Source organism: Stenella coeruleoalba, assembly GCF_951394435.1.
Source record: "Stenella coeruleoalba genome assembly, chromosome: 6".
Lineage (NCBI taxonomy): Eukaryota > Metazoa > Chordata > Mammalia > Artiodactyla > Delphinidae > Stenella > Stenella coeruleoalba.
Genome location: NC_137151.1, coordinates 66,166,370 through 66,184,741, shown reverse-complemented (window position 1 = coordinate 66,184,741; position 18,372 = coordinate 66,166,370). Strand labels below are relative to the sequence as shown.

General features: G+C 32.7%; 1 protein-coding gene across 7 annotated transcripts in view; it reads right to left on the bottom strand.

Moving 5' to 3' along the window:
• UBR3 (ubiquitin protein ligase E3 component n-recognin 3) overlaps nucleotides 1-18,372 on the bottom strand; it is a 224,976-nt gene that overhangs the window by 44,294 nt on the left and 162,310 nt on the right. For all 7 annotated transcript variants that reach the window (XR_013828877.1, XM_079925165.1, XM_079925164.1 and 4 more), the window contains 2 exons: nucleotides 15,516-15,601; nucleotides 4,793-4,898 (listed from right to left, as the gene is read on the bottom strand). Coding sequence is in view for 6 of the 7 variants with exons in the window: in XM_079925165.1 (XP_079781291.1) it covers nucleotides 4,793-4,898; nucleotides 15,516-15,601 (192 nt within the window). In the remaining variant the exon portion in view is untranslated. The remainder of the gene's footprint in view (nucleotides 1-4,792; nucleotides 4,899-15,515; nucleotides 15,602-18,372) is intronic.

The following is an 18,372-nucleotide window of genomic DNA, read 5'->3' as shown; positions in this document are numbered from 1 at the left end:
CAATCATTAATATGGAAAGCAGAGTACCTCTGTCTGGTCTTTAAAACTTTTAATTCACCAATACTACACTTAAGAAACCTCTTGTTTGCTGAATATCCTTAGACTCAGAGAGTTAGGCATTCTAATACTTCATCTGCACACCATCCCTGTCCTTGAGTATGCAAGTCTAGCCAGGAAAGAAAATTACTAGCTACTATCAAGAAAAGTGATTTATTTTCCTTAGCCAGAACATACAAAATACTCACAGCTTACTAATTTTGTCTACAAACACAAACACACACACATACAATTTTTTTTTCTGAGAAGTAGCGGTATTTATTCATAGCGTCAAAGTATACCCCCACCAGATAATTAGTAATTACAAAGGATGAAATAATAACTTTATGGTGGAAAAACTTGGCAGATACCACATTAGCCAAATGATCAGAGTTATTAACATTAATAAGAAGACAAATCAACAGCATGTGCCTCCTGATGTGACACACGAAAAAGAACACAATATTACTTATGCGATATTTCTGCCAAAAGTTTAGCACCTGAATCTAACCACAAGGAAATATTGGACAAAAATAAACTGAGGGGTTCTACAAAATAATTGGCCTGAGCTCTTAAAAAAAAAGTCAATGTCATGGAATACAAAGTCAGGAAAGATTTCACACTGAAGGAAATTAAAGAGACATGACACTAAACACAAACACGATCTTGAATTTTCTTTGCACTGCATTTGCATTTCCCAGGATATTACTGAAATAACTGGCAAAATCCGAATAGGGTCTGCATGAGGTAGGAGTCAATATTAATTATTTCTCATATAAATATCCAACTAACCCAGCTCCATTCACTATAAAGACTGTGCTTCCCCAACTGCTCCACAGTTCCATCTATGCTATAAATCCAATATCCACATATGTATGGATCTGGTTTGTTTTGTTTTATTTTAACAAGCAAATACAAATTTATTTCTCATCTCCCCTTGATTATACAAGTGGTAGCATAAAGTACAGATTTAGTGCTCCTGAATTTGTTTTTCTTTTAATATTGTATCTGAATGGAGATCTTTCCATATCAGTAAGCAAAGCACTTTCTCAACTTTTCTTCCATCTCTCTCTCTCTCTCTCTCTCCCCTCTCTCTTCGCATACATGTCTTAATTTACTTATGTAGGGAAGGCAAAGTAGTAGGATATTTGATCACTATATGGCAAAAAATAAGATTGAATCTCTTCCTTATACCATACATTTTGAAACATTCCAAATAGATAAGAGATCTAACTGTAAAAACTGAAGCCACAGAAATAGAAGAATCATATATCTGATAAAAGGTTAATATCCAAACTACATAAAGAACTCATACAACTCAATAGCAAAAAACAATCCAATTAAAAAATGGGCAGAGAATCTGAGTAGATACTTTACTAAAGACATACAGATGATGACCAAGTGCATGAAAAGGTGCTCAACATCACTAATGACCAGGGAAATGCAAATCAAAACAACAATGAGATAACACCTCACACCTGTCAGAATGGCTATCATCAAAATGAAAACAAACAACAAGTGCTGGTAAGGATGGGGAGAAAAGGAAAGAAACCCTGGTGCACTGTTGGTGGTATTGTAAATTGATGAAGGCACTATGAAAAACAATATGGAGGTTCCTCAAAAAATTAAAAAAACAGAACTACTATATGATCTATCAATTCCACTTCTGGGTGTTTATCTGAAGGAAAGGAAAACACTAACTCAGAAAGATATATGCACCCCCATGTTCACTGCAGCATTATTTACAATAGCCAAGACATGGAAACAACTTAAATGTCCATTAATGAGTGAATGGATAAAGAAATTGTGGCATATATATACCATGGAATATTATTCAGCCATAAAAAAGGAAATCCTGCCACTGGTGACAACATGGATGAACCCTGAGGGCATTATGTTAAGTGAAGTAAGTCAGACAGAGAAAAACAAATACCATAAGATCTCAATTATATGTGGAATCTTAGAAACAAACAAAGAAACTCCTCATAGATACAAAAAACAGACTGGTGATTGCATAGACAGGGGTGGGGGATGGAGGATGGGGATGGGTGAAGATGTTCAAAAGGTACAAACTTCCAGTTATGTAATGTACATATAGGGATGTGATGAGCAGCATGGTGACTATAGTTAGTAACACTGTATTGTTGCTAAGTTGCTAAGAGAGTAAATCTTAAAAGTTCTCATCACAAGAAAAAATGAATGAATCAATCCTTTTATAACCAGGAAAAGACCTGAGTCAAAATGCATCAAGTTCCAGAATTAATTAAAAAAAGATTAATAAATATGACTACATTAAAAATAAAATTTTGCATGGCAAAAAAAATCATACACACACAAAAAAGACATTAGACAATCTGGTGAAATATATTTGCAACTTATCACACAAAGGACTAATATCCACAATCCATAAACATATTTTTTAAATGAGGAAGAAAAAGACCAACAACTAGATTTAGGGAGTTCACAAAAAGAAATGCAAATGGACAGAAATGAAAGACATATATCTCTGAATTTACTTTATTATATAATTTTTACTTTGGAAAAAATATGTTTTACATAATTAAAATTTAAAAATCAAGGTAAAAAAGGCAATCTTTTCAGAGTTAATAACATTCCATAGTCTGTTTTATTATTATTAAACAAAAATAGAATTATAACAATGATTTTAAAATTTTTGCTTTTTTAATATATCTTTTTTTTTTGCCTTTTAAAAAAATTTTAATTTTATATTGGAGTACAGTTCAATGTTGTGTTAGTTTCAGGTGTACAGCAAAGTGATTCAGTTATACATATATCTATTCTTTTTCAGATTCTTTTCCCATATAGGTTATTACAGAATACTGAGTAGAGTTCCCTGTGCTATACAGTAGGTCCTTGTTGATTATCTATTTTATATACAGTAATGTGTATATGTTAATCCCAAACTTCTAATTTATCCCCCCCCCCTTTTTAAATGTATCTTATTGATCTTTCCAGCATATACAAACCTATGTTCTATCCTACAGCTGGGCACTATTGCTTTAAATATTGAGGGGGAAAAAAGAAAACAATAAATCTATAAAATATATAAATAAAATAAAATAAAAAAATTAAATATATAGATAAATAAAAACTACAAATCAAGCAGATAGCATAACCACACAAGAAAAAATTACTTCAAATGACTTAGAAATTAGTATTTTGTCTGTACATCCCTAGTGGTATATATTCTAAGGACAAAAAGAAATTATAATTAGTACTAATATTGGTATTTAAAAAAAAGAATTGTAGTTATACTGTAGGTTATGCAAATAGTAATGCTGTTATTAATATCACTAGGAACCAAGATTTCCAGAATAAGAGAAAAAAGATGTAAATAACAAAAAAGTTAAGAAACAAAATATAACCTTACAATCTTATGTGTAAATTGCAAACACCAGTAAGAACTCAAGATCTTTCTCCTTAAAAAACTATTTCCTAATCCTGTCCACTGGAATGGCCTATAAGCAATAATAGCACAGTAGCTATGGATACTCTTTAGCACCCAGATTGTGATGTCTAAATACCACTTCCCGTTAAATGGAACTACATGGAGAAATGGCTGATTCCAGGTACAGAGTGGAAAATGTACAAAATAAACCCAGGTCAACTTACTGTGTCAGAAAGCAAAGGCATTATCAAAGACTACTTTGATCATGTTGAAGTCCAATAGCCAACCTAAAGGGATTCTCACTAACCTAAAAGGAAGCAACTCGCATTGAAAAGAATGTCTGAAATGGGGCTTCCCTGGTGGCGCAGTGGTTAAGAATCCGCCTGCCAATGCAGGGGACACGGGTTCGAGCCCTGGTCCGGGAAGATCCCACACTTAGTTGCTCCACACTTAGTTGCGGTGGAGCAACTAAGCCTGTGTGCCACAACTACTGAGCCTGCACTCTAGAGCCCATGAGCCACAACTACCGAGCCCACACGCCACAGCTACTGAAGCCCGCGTGCCCTAGAGCCCGTGCTTCGCAACAAGAGGAGCCACCGCGATGAGAAGCCTGCGCACTGCAACGAAGACCCAACGCAGCCAAAAATAAAGAAAAAGAAAAAAATTTAAAAAAGAAGAATGTCTGAAATGGAGTGAAATGCATCAAGTATATAAAAATCCATGAGATCATAATAACCACAACTTATTGGTCACCACTGGAAGTTGCTAGGGTATCAACTCATTTCTTTGAAGATTTATAAATAGGGAAGAATTAAGCATTCATCTTGCCAAACTATGTTTCAGGGTAACTAAACAGCTGATACTGGGAAAGTTTTTCTTTATAAAAACAACCTAGCTAATAAATCATAAGGAATATTTTTGTGGTTTTTTAAAATCACTATTTCTCAGTACCTAATGAAATACTGGATTTAGGCAAGAATAATCACAGGTTTCAAAAATCATTAGGTGAAAGGCTATGGGGAACTTTACAATGACGGGATCAGTCTACTGTCACCTGAACCCACTGATCAATTCTGACATAAAAAGAAAGACTACCAGCTATTTTGTGCCTCTATCTGAATGTTTTGTTTGCATAAAAACCAATGAAATTCTTTAAAAGACTTTCTCACTTAGTAGGAATTTTTAGGCAATTTTTACAGAAAGTATAATGGTAAACTGTTTTCAATTTTTATTTCTGAGTTTCATAAGGAAAATTCACATATTTATAAAGAACTTCAATCCTATTTTTATACTTAACTATTTTTCAAAAACAGTTTTAATTGGTTTTAATCTTTCAATAATACTTACTGTGAATTCATCTCTTCTAGTAACTGTGTGAGCTTTCTCCAAGGATTATACTCAGAATCAATGCTGTAAAGCCGCATGTGCAAGGCTAATACATGGAACAGTTGATCTAAAAAAATTGAAGAAAAGGTAATTAGAAGGTTCACAAAATTTGTCCAGAACAATATTCAGGCAAAATTTCTAGCTAATTTATAAGGAAATGTTTCTTATCCTTATAATTATAATTCACCAAGTTTAAGTGCCAAACTACTTCATGCTCTCTTTTAAGGTAAACTCTGAAATATATATCCAAATAAATTGTACTAGAATTTGGACTGTCCTTATGCTCAATCTTAATACAGGAATGGTTTGTTTTCTTCTCCCATCAGAGACCTACTTTTCCTTGACTTTATGCTTCAGGCTTGGTAACTTGTACTTCTCACTATTGTGATCTCCTAACCAAAATTCACTATTATCTTCAATACGCTACTCTGAGTAATATGGACAATAACTTCCATATAAACCACTGTTAGTTGAATATCTTTCTTTACCTAATATTTTCTCCTAAATATTCATTAGATTTAATTGTGACTTCATCATCTTTTGATTCAACATGAAGAAAAAATAATGGAAATAAGATTATTTAAGAGGATTATTCTGGCTATTTTCATTTCTTCTACCTAAACCATGACAATAATCTACCAGTCTTAGCGTTCAACAAAATTCTGCTATGACATTTAGAAAGAAAATTTTGTTTAAAATTTTTAAATTATTTGGGAAAAAAAATCCTAAATTTTGCTTTCATATCACATGTGCATTTTCTGGTATAAATGACAAGGATCGGACTAAATTATTCTGCCACTAATACTCAAAATATTTGAATTAAAATGAATCAAAATTCACTTTCTAGAATGTTAGATAATACTTTTGTGACATGTGATTAAAACTAATTCTTAAAACCAGAAAGAAAAAAGCCAAATGACACATATTGTTGTCACTCTCTAAATTAAAATATTCAAAACTAAACAATGTTTTGTTTCTCTGAGCAACTGACTTAGAAATTAACTATACTTTAGAATAACTTGAGATCCATCACTATGAGGAGGAAGAGTAATATTAGTGGTGGGAGTAGTTTGGGGAAGTTATTTGTAAGACATGAGAGCTATAAGATGAACAAAATAAATGTTCCATTCTGTGGGGCAGGGTAGAGGAAATGGGACTAACACTCTGTACCTACAACTGTTTCAATCTGGTGTCTCTATAACAAACAGAAGAATCTAAATACCTGATCCTGCTTCACCTTCTGTCTATAAGTCAATGTATAGTCTAAATCCTCTTAAAAGTTCTGCATCCTATTAATGGTTAACACTAGCTGAGTATTTATTAGTGCCAAGCACTGCTTAATAATCACTTTATATGGATTATCTCAATTTATTTTCACAAAAATTCTACCAGGTAGGTAATACTGTTATCCCCAGTTTTGAGACAAGTTTCCCAAATTTTCAGTTTTTCTAGTAATCTGGTTCCATTGATAACACTAAGAACAAGAGACATTTTTAGCAGAGAAATAACATGATGAAAAATATATTGGTCATTTTTGTTTTATTTCAATTCAATTACACATAAGAGACTTTTTTATGAAGTATATAATTTATAACTTTTAAAAAAGTGTCTAAAACCTAAAAGTATTTAAAAAAAATAAATTCCTCTAGCAGAAAATATTAAGATTAACTCAAGTTGCAAGTTGAGAAGTTTTGCATTCTTCTTATAGAGGTTTTAAGTGAATCAAAGGGCTCTCTTTAATATCTCCTTTCAAGATGAAAGTCAATTAACTTGAAGTTTTGATTTAATCAAAAGCATAGACATTGCAATTTTACTAACCTGTTTTGCACTGAAACCATGGCCAGCATAAAAGTAATGTTATAATCTGCCTACTTTCGAAGTCTTTACCATAATTAAAGAAATACAAATGCTGAAGAAAAGTTTTTTATCTTCTTATATTCCCTCATTCTACACATGAGGAAATAGGCCCAGAGAAAGGAAGTACCTTGCCAGGTCACCCTAATATTTACTGGAAAAGCTAAGAACAGAATTCAAGATTTCCTACTTGTTAGTTATTTCTACCACTCCAGTTCTCCTTGGGGTTTTTATGATGAAAAGAAAAGTATAAAATTCCTTTTGTAACACACACACCCCTTTCCATTCCTATGAAAAGCTGAGATTGTAACCCTGCAGCATCTTCTAAAGCTATAAATATAATAAATAACAAGAGTCTTTGGTATTGGTTTTAACTAGAACTGAAGGATGATAACATATCTAATGAGGTACATCTACCTTTCAAAAACAATGCTGGAAACTGCAGATAACTTCAACAGGAAAAAGAATAGGCCAAATAACAATCAATACTTTTCACTATGTTTATATAATTCACTGTGTTTTTAAAATTTAGTCTGAGACCTATCAGTAAGAATGGACTCTAATATTTATTTAGCAACAAAAATATCTTTGAGGGAATTCCCTGGCGGTCCAGTAGTTAGGACACTGCGCTCTCACTGCCAAGGGCCCGGGTTTGATCCCTGGTTGGGGAACCAAGATCCTGCATGATGCGTGGGATGGCCAAAAAAATAAAAAATGATAATAATAAAATAAATACCATTCTCTAATAAAGGAATCAGGGCTTTAAAAAAATCTTGTATACTAAACACATACTGACAGTAGCAGATATAGGATGAAGAGAACCTTTGATCATATCAAAAAGTTAAAGACTAAAAAATAATAGAAAAATGTATTAAACACCAACTATGTTCATGACATTTTAAAAGTTGAAAAGCAATTATACCAAGAAAGCATATTATTAAACTTTTGAATAATAACAGCAAAAGGAATAGATAACTTTTTTTTAAATGACACATTTTAAAGTTCTAAAGTTTAGACCTACGTTTATAAAAGGGTTTAGAAATGAGAAACATCATTAACTTATAGGTGTGCTGTGATTTCAATAAACAGGCACCACTGCCTAGTAGGACCCAGGAAGTCCTGGATTTGAATCCAAGCTCTGTACTAGCCATGGGTCCTTGGGCAAATTACCTTAGTTTTATTATCTGCAAAACGGGGATAATACCAACTTTCTGGGCTGGTTTTTTTGTTGTTGTTGTTTTTTTATCTGGGCTGTTTTAAGTGATAGTAGTTATGGTAATAGCATACATCTGTAGTACGTAGACAGTGTGTTTATACACATGTACATACATATATGGTTTCTAAGGATAAATTCCAAATAATAAATTTAATATTTATAAATGAGATAATACAGCTAAATTAGAGATTATGACTACATTAGACACATTAGGTCTCCACATAAAACTACCACTCTATACAAAATATTAACATATATTTTTAACCTCTTCTCTCTCCTCCCCTGAACTTTTGGTACCACTCTTCCTTGGTTCTCCCCCAGATTCTTCTCAATTACTTGTAAGTGTTCTTCTTCCTCTCCTGAACTCTAAAAGGTGGCATTCTCCATAAGAAAGGAAAAGGGATCCCTCTGAGCCCTCCTTCCCTCTCATTCTGCACATGCCACTTCACATAAGCTCAACTTCCACTTCTACCTGTAAGTTTACAATTCACAAATTTTTCTAGCACTTCAGATGTTTGACAGGCACCACAAAGATCAATATATCCAAAACTAAATTGATTATATAGCCCAGCCTAGCTCCAATATTCATTTCCTCTTATAATTCCATCTGAGTGAATGACATCACTGCCCATGCAAACATCCAAGGAAAAACTTGGGAGTCATCTCCCACATTCTTGCCCTCCATAGCCAGTTGATTACCAATCCTATTGGTTCTGCCTCCTATGACCCCTCTTCTACTCTACTCCACCCCTACATCATTTCTCAATTAGATTACTCAACAATGTCCTCATTCAGTTTTATGTCTTTTGTTTCACCCCCTTCCAATTCCTGTAAACAATAAATCTATTCATATTATCTCATAAATGGTTGGTGAACCACTGAAAGGACAGGCATAGAAAGTGCTTCATGAGATAACCCCTATCTTCTTTTTCTGGTTTATTACTTAACCTTCTTTCCTCCCTTTACTTTATTTAGCAACTATTCACTAATGTGTCATATTGTCTCACTCTGCCTTTGCAAGATGTTCTCTCAGCCTAGAATAGCATCTTGTTGTTCTCCAGGCAAACCTGATTCATCTTTCAAGAGCCAGTTCAAGTGCTCCTCTGTAAATTTTTCTCTAATACTGCACCTGAGACAGATGTGATCATCCCTTGCTTTACGCATTCTCTACACTTGAGTTACCTTTATTTTAGCACTTCTAATACAGCCCTGTAATTATTTTTCACTTTTCCTCTCCTATGAGACGGTGAAATCTCTCTGAAAAAGACAACTGTTTCTTTTCCTCTTTGTAATTCCCAGGCTAGCACAGTGCTTGACATTTAACAGGATTTTTTTTAAGCATGCTTAATACTGTATGAATATGTCAACAATCCTAGTTTTTTAAATCATATAATATAAGCCTAAAATTCATGATGGATTTATACTCTTCCTTTTCTGCTGTAATGACATATTGGCTTAGTAACCAAGAAAGAGGCCAATTAACTAGCCCTAATTTCACTGCCCCAAAGACAGTGACCTCTCAACTCTAACTACTAAAGTAGGGCTTGACTTACTTGCTCCCACTATCTTCTTCCCCATGTTGGTTGCCGTGACAACTCATCTGGGACAATGAACTCTATTTTCTGCAATACCTAATCAAATTCTTTACAGCTGGGACAAGTCTAAGGTATTATAATGTACTTAATCACAAGAGAAACATATCATTACTAAAACAGAAAACACCATTGAAAGACTGATTTGTCGTTGAAAAAAACCAAAGATTTAAATATAAGAACTCTCAGCTGGAACAAAAAGGTAAGATTTAGCAATCTCTTCTATCTGTATCAATATTAAAGTAAGACTATCATACCAAAAAAATCTATAAAGTAAAAACATAACTCCAACTTCATTGTAAAATTAAGAGTTTTACACGTATGGCTATGAATACCATACACACACACGAAACACTGTTATGCCAATTTTTATGACTTGGGGAGTATCCACTTAAGGAAACTGAACACAAAGTTGTTACATATGTTTTTGTTATATATGTTTTTCATAACATATTTTTCAAAAATGCTTTCGAAACAGATGTTTACTGAGCTCAGTACCAGGTTGGAAATTCTGCGTCTCTGTCAGTCATTTCTAAACATGTAAGAGTTCTAAACAGGCAGATTATTTCTTAGTATAACACTCATACTGGTTATTAAGACAGAAATACATATTAAAGGAAAGACTTATCCTAAAGACTTTTATAAACTGGTTCTGTCTAAAATTGTACCACTGTTAAAATTTACCTAAGGTAAACTTAACTGGGTCTGCATTTCCAGATCATTCAAAATTTTAGTTCTATCAGTGCAGTTATCACTGATTAAATACTTGTCAATGAAAAAAATTTCAACTAGCCCAATGACTCTCTAAATTACCATGAAAAAAATTTTCAATTTCTCTATAACTTATTAATAATCAAAGTAAGGAAATGGTTCTGACCCATTTATCCTAGGGTGAATATAATTGGTGTGGATATACACCTCTCACAGCAGAGTCAGCTTCCCCGGTTCCTCTACACAGTCCTGAGAAATTACCTGTGGAAAGATGGAGGGAACTCCCAAGTGAGAACCTGAAAACTTTTTTCAGCTCCTGCTGAAAAAAGGAGCTGCCCTGCCCTAAGCCAAGCAAGATCTCAGGACCCCTACGCCCTGACAGTGGAAATTATTATCTGTGGGACTTAGTTCCTGGAATAACCACACCATTAACACAGGAAGGCCTAGCTACCTGGGCCACAAAGCACAGGACCTGCAGAAAAACTTTAAAGAATAGCTGAAGCCACTCTTCTTAGCTCAAAATCTTAAACCACACCTCTAACCCAGGCCACCCCAAATTAACAATGTATTTTGTTCCCAATAAATAAGCTATATCAGTCTTTGGGAATAAATCCCATTCTGTCCTTCTAACCCCATCTTTTAACAGGTCAAACTTAAGGTTTGTTAAGTGCTTTTTTAAAAAAAAAGACTAGGCTGAAAAATTAACTTTTATCTTGCTTCTGGTCTCCTCACCCACCCCCAATTTGATGATGGTAGTATCGAAGTAGCAGAAACAGTAATGTTGAGATTTACAGTCTATGAAGACTTGAACATACATTGTAAAACTGAGTTCTTACAACAATCCTCTGGTTGGATACTATGAAAAACAGAATCCATGAGATTAAATAAGCTTGCCATTAAACTATCTGCCCACTCATGAAGAGTTGAGTCTGAAGGCAATTTCTACATTTTTATATTAATTTATGTACTTTGACCACTATAATAATTAGTGGCCAAATTTTCTTCTTGTTATGGGGTAACAAAAAGAATAGAACAAAAGTTGTGATCCAACCTATTTGTAGAATTCATAGTTTTTTAAATCTGAAAAGGACCTTACCAAGCCATGGATATCAGAATTTTACCACTATTAAAGAATAAGATTAGACTACTTAATAGCAATTTTGTGATATTAAACAATATCTTTATGAAGCCTTACTGCAGGGTGAAATTAACATCAAAATAATTTTCTCTAACTCTGAATTCTCCAAAAATTCATTCTTTGAGCAACTAAAACTACTTTGAGCTGCATGCTGCATGCACACATCTAAGCTGGATTGCTTTCTATGAATAACAAACACAGGGGGCAGTTTTCCACTGTGTGCATCATTTCTTGAAAAGATCATATATTATGTCAAAATTAACTTAAAGCACCTCAAATGAAAATGTCAAAGCAAGGGTTTGCCTCAACCTTTCTTGACTAAAGTTTAATTTTTATCTCTATAAAATCATGAAATCCATTTGTGATATGAACTTTGGCTCCTTAGTTAAACTACAGTAATAAGCAGAAAGCTCAGACTCAAAGATATAGAAAGATGTTGATCTAACTAAAGATAAGTTTTTAAAAATTATCCTCCAATATTAATAATTTATCAATGACATCTCTTCCTCCCACCCCCACCCCAGCCACTGGTTTCAACAATTTCTGCTTGAGAAATACACTAAGAATATCATGGCAAAAAGTGCTGAAAGCCTGTGAACTTCACTGGAATCTATGGCATTCCATGTCTATTTTCAAATCACTTGAATGAAGAAACTGAGTAACTTTAATAAAACATTCTTAATAAAAAGTTATGCCTTCAATTTTTGCATCTGCTTTGTCCTACATCTGTTGCTAACCAAGTTGGTGGTACTTATCAGTATATATACCAATTTGTAACAAAAACTCCAAATTCACTCATCTTTCAAAACCTTGTTCAAATGCCATGTCCGCCAAAAGCTTCACTGATTTTACAAGCTAGGTATGATCCCAAACCTCCAAATTTTCTAGAACTTTATCCATACCCCACTTTAGAACTTAACACTTTCTATCTTACAATAAATTACCTAGAATCAGTCTTATCTGCTGAATACAAGGTCCTTAATGCCTGATCTTCCAGTGAATAAAGAGGAGGTCCACAGCTCGGACCTAGGAATCAGGAGCAGAGCTGCATGTGGAAGCTTATGAGATGGCTCACGCCAGGGGCAAGGGGGAACCAGCCAGCAAACTGGTGAAAAATAAAGGAGAACCAACTGGTATCCAAGGAAGAAGGAATGAGGACTTGAGAAAATGTCTGAAGGAGTGGCCCAAAACAAAAATAGAATTCACAGTGAAAGGCTGGCAAAAGAAAATAGGCAAGATAACAGGAAGGATAGCATGGGAGATCCTGGAAATATTCCAAGGCAATAGTGTGCAGTAGGATATCCTTGACTAAGCCCAGGGGTGAAAGTTTTTAAAGGTTCTGCATCTTTTGGGACACTTAAGGGCAAGAGGTATGTCTTACATAACTGAATTTAATGTCAGAGAACTGGGTTCAATTGCAAGCTTTGACATTTTCCAACTATATGACTTGGCAATGCAATCACTCTGAACTCCAGCTTCCTTTTCTAAGAAAAAGAGATAACACCTATTTAACATGGTCATTCTAAAGACTAAATAATTTACGTGAAAGTACTTTATAAACTTTAAAACTACAAACGTAAGGTATTATTAAAATACCATAGTATGCTGCTATGTGAATTAATTTTGCTCATTTTTACTGTGGAAAATTTCCCAGACATATATTTAGGAATGAACTTTTACTCTGATTGGATACTGGTCGGTTTATCCCAATACTTCAAAAATTTGTTTGAATATGGAAGTGCTGAATGGCATTATTCAACAATTTGATTTCTCAGTATAAATTTGGCCAGTAATATTTTCTGCTTTTATTGTTGTAAATAGGTCAATAGGTGGTGCCCTGCCCCACCCCCACTGTGTGTGTATGTGTGTGTGTGTGTGTGTGTGTGTGTGTGTGTGTGTGTGTGTGTGTGTGTCCATCCATAATTATCGATCGGGCATTACGCAAGCCATTCAAGACAAAATTTATTAAATTTTTTCTCAACTAAACTTCAATTTCATCAGGAATTTGTGATGGAACATTACTCCAGAAGTGTAACTTCCATTATCATTTGCTTAATTAGTGGAGCATTTTCTCATTCTCTTTCACCAAAATATTATGAAAAAGAGAAAAGACATTTTAAAAATGATATATTTAAGAGGCCATAGAAAGTAATGAATGGGAAAAGGAAAATACTGACTTATGAATAGGCTCTAGAGAAAAAGAGAAATTTTTGTTTACTAATACCATTAGAGTTCTACTGGAAAATGAAAAAAATGAGATATTTGATCTAAGATCCTATGAAACACCTTCAATATGCTCTTGCATTAAACTTAAATTAGGTTTGAGTTAGGCTTGAGTAAATAACAAATACATTAAGTTTATACACTTGCAAAATAGTGGGATTTCATAGAATATATAACATTCTGCATACCTGATTTATAGAGCTCTTTTATAAATAATTAGGATAAATAATGTATAAGTAACTGAACAATACATCATATGAAAACTAAAATCAAAAAAATCATGTACAACCTAAATATATAAATTTTTTGTCAATCATACCTCAATAAAGCTGGGGGAAAAAAGAACTAACATAACTGATAAGGAAAAAAGAAAACTAAAAACAGTATTAACTTATATTTAGGATAAGCTTCATCACAACCTCTTCTATACTGGCACATTGAAATCTCTTATTCACTAAAGGGAAAAATAAAAAGAAACAAAAGTCTGGAAGTAACTATCAATTTAATAATTTAAATTAAAATTGAGGGTGATAATTGAAGTGGCTGCTGCTAGACTTTTACTACTATTTTTAGCATTCTGGTTAAGTTCATCATTTACAAGCCTCTGTATAAATTTAAATTTACCTTAGAGGGAGGAAAAAGTAGCTTTCTAGCATAAAACTAAAATTCCTTTACTAAACACTTTCTAACATAACACTTTCTGGAATATTATCAGCCAATGCCAAACAACAAATTAACAAGAAAGAATAATTTATCTAAGTGAAATTATAGTTTCTGCCAATTCAAACAGACTACAAGCTAAAACTCCTATTTATCAACAACTTCTATAAAACATACTATATCACTGGGTACAAGTAGGGTTTAAGTACATACATCAAGGGGTCAGTAAATACTGAATACTCAGTAAAAAATAAATTCCAAAACCTTAAATTTCCAAGAACAAAGTGATAACACAAAATAAAATATCAAAATCTAGTACAACTAGTAAGAATTTTAAAAGTAACTTGGTTAAATTTCACGTAAGTTCATATCTTTATGTTGGAAATTTCAAGGTGTTTTTGATCAGTCCTTTGCTCTGAAATCATTCCAAAATTATATATATATCTTCTTAAAATAACACATATTTTTGAAAAACTAATATATATTGATAATTTTAAATAATTACTAATATTTTTAGCATTTAAGAAAATATATTCATTTTTCAAAAAATACATTATGTTTTAAACAATTTTTATTTCCCATATCAATCACATTAGGAAATATTTTAACTCCATTGATTTGGGACCAATAATTAACTGTACATGACATTAAATAATATTACCCCTAGTATTCACATTAATTCTCTAAACAATGACTACACAGTGATAGCATCAAAACCATGCTCATGAAAAATCTACTTTAAGTTCCAAATGATACTTCTCAGAAATATATCCTTACAAAAAGTACTGAAGAATCATGCTCAGTTTACAATATAAAGCATATTCGTAAATAAAAGTAAACATCTACAATTTTAATACATTTGTGCACATCAAAATACAGTACAAATGCCTTCACTGATTAACAGCAGCTATTTATATAGCAATCTGTAGGTGACACGAATTGTCTTTATAAAAATTTTCTTAAGTCCAGACAACATAAATATTCTTTAAAAGAATTTAAGTTTGAGGAAAATTTTTTATCATTGAGAATAATATACTGTTTTGATTTTGAACCAACGTAATTCTGTTAATTACTATGACATTTATTTACTGACAAATCATAGTATAGAGAGAGCTAAATGTTCATGATTCTTCTAAGATTAACCATTTAAAGCATATAATCACTATTAAAATTGATTATACAAAACATAAAAAGAATTTGAAAATACAACAAAAGACCACTTTGCCTATATATGCTTTCAAAATGAAATAATCAGAAATTTTTTAAAATTTAGCACTGCTTAAGACTTACTTAAACAAGACCTTTTACCAGCTGTGCTTGCACCACCTGAACATAAATTCCCTCCTCGATGGATTAATTCAAGTTCCAAATTGGTTCTGTAAGCAAAGCATTAAAAAATATCTCAGTCATTAGATTGAAGTAATACTTTTTGTTTTATTGATATGTCTGAATAAACCTAAAGTTCTTCAACTTTATTATTTGAAAAATTATAGTTTATGCAATATCAGTAATAATCATATTTTATCTGATACTTAGAAAGTTAAAAGGGGAACAGTTTATCTACCCTTACTTATATGTTCATATTTATACCTGCAAAACTGCACACGTCACAGTGTAATTGTTGCAAAATCCTAGATGTTGGCAAATACTAAAAACTAGGCCTTAAGGAAAAAAACTGCAACACATTTCAAAAACCCACATATGAATCTGATGAAAGAATCTGTACTCTGGCAGCCACTGATTAGGTGGTTACTGGCATATAACACACAAGGGCATACCAATTTTTCTATCAGAGAAATGGTTATCACTCACTGGAGCTTAGATGGCATCTAGAAACCAATATTAAGAAACAAAATCACTAACATCAAAGTGGCTATAAACAACACATATAATTAAACAGCAGTCTCCTTTATAGACTTCTAGAATTACAGTTTTATTAAAATACATTGTATAACTATTAACACTGCTAAACAACAATATTGTTCAAATAGATTTGAAATTATATTTAGCGATTATCAGTTTACAGAATAGCAATTAGTAAATTGACATTTCAAAAATCAAACTGATGCAGAATCTAAAGATTTACTCAAAAGCAGTAACAGTAAAATAGCCAATCAATTTTGACAAAATAATAAATGAAAATTCTGAGTGACTGTGTGTATTTTTATTTCAACAGTATTAATAAACTTAAACACACCTTTATTTGCCACAACTAAAACTGAATAAACTAGTTTATACCCAAGATATGTATATATGACACTAATAGTGAGATATCCCCCATCTTAAAAATAAATAAATAAAAGGCAACATTTCAAGCTTACTCTTTACAAGTGAATTCAGGAAAGAATAGAACCCTATTTTATTTAAAACAAAACATTTTGAGCTGGTTTTGCTTGTATTTTGAACACAGAATGTTTTGAAATGTTATTTTCATATATTTACTTATAAATGCAAACTGTTAAAAATATTAATATTTCTAAATCTGTATATTTGCCACCCATTTCTAAAGGAATGCTTTAATCCTCTCTACTCAGGAGGGAGAAAAAGCAATTTAACATTGATAATGTTCCTGCTCAGAGCTCCATCTGGTTGCTGCTGATAAGGGCATCTGTGTGACAAGGGAATTTTCCACCCTTCAGGTGATTTGCATTGCTCACTGAACTTCTAAAAACCTACCAGCAAGGAAGCAGGGACAAGGATTTCATATTAGTGGACAGAAAGCGAGCGGAGACCAGCATGTGTTCCTTCATCAAGGGAATATAAATGAGATCAATACATTTTGTTTTCACAAATCTTCTGTTGCCTAATCTGTAGAAAAAAATTAATGGCTATATTCTCTTATAAAAACTAAGATTTCCTAGATAGTACTTTTAAAAGAGCTAACCAGAAACGCGATTAATTCTTACAAATGAACGTCAGAACCAGAATGTCAACTTTTATTTCAGCATAATTTGCAAAAATATTCATTGAAATATAAATACAATAACAAGTCTATTTATTTAATCATCAAATAAGATACTTTAAAGGATGATAAACATGTTACCAGAAATTTGATTTTAAAAAATACTTGAAAGAAAACTACCAAATGTAATTAATTACTTCAGATTATGGTTGGAAGATCTCCTGTACAACATTCCTTCTGAGCTAAAAAAACAAAACTACCTATCCAAAGGGTTTGTATAATATCTAGGATTTAAAAAATCAATATGTCAGAAGCCCTAGCCATCAGCTTCTCCTTATTTAATTTATAACAAAATTGGCCCTTTAAGTCTTGCTAGAGAAATGAACACACAAATGTGTCACATGCCCCATGTCTGCTTTTCCCTCACTGTTGAAATCGTAACGCAATATTCTGTTTCTGCCCTCCTGAATGGATGATATAAAAATTAAGATGTACTGGGAGCAGAAGTTTTCCAAGCCTTTTTGTTCTTGGAGAAAAGTAGACTCAACTTTCTATATTTTCTAACACAAACACATTCAAATTAGTTTGGACGGGGAATAAAGAAGAAGAGAAAATCTCTGCATTTGAAAGAAAGATTGCTTAAAGCCTATCATGGTGGCCACTTAGATATACCCAAATAAAAACTCCTCCAACTATGCTCCAGCTTCTTTTTGCTTGACCAAGTATGCCTTCTACCCCTCATTTGGCACTAACTTATATTTTTAGAGCTATAATTTGAAAAACAAACGTGTATAAACACACACACACACAGAGACTCAAACACATACTCGTATAGTGTGGGTTCAAGGCCTGAGCCTACCCCTACTAGATGACCAATTAATTCAATTTCTCAGAGAAGAAAAGATCTTCATCCATACCATGGCCTGGGCTATATTATCAAATACTCAACTCAAGCTCTAACTCCTCCAAGAGTTAGGGAGAACTAACTCCCTTTTCTTGGAAAAGGAAAGGAGTGCTTCTACACACTTTATATTTCAATTTGCTCATCTTCCCTTTTGAAGTTCTATAGCACTTTCTCAATATGATATATTTATTTTAAATATATGTATTTTTAAAATATTTATATTTTTAAATATTTTATATATTTTAAAAAATTATATTGTTTTATACAGATTGATGTATATTAGTTTTGTCTCTCCAACTAAACTGTAAATTCCTGAAGACCAGGGGCCATTTCAGATGCAG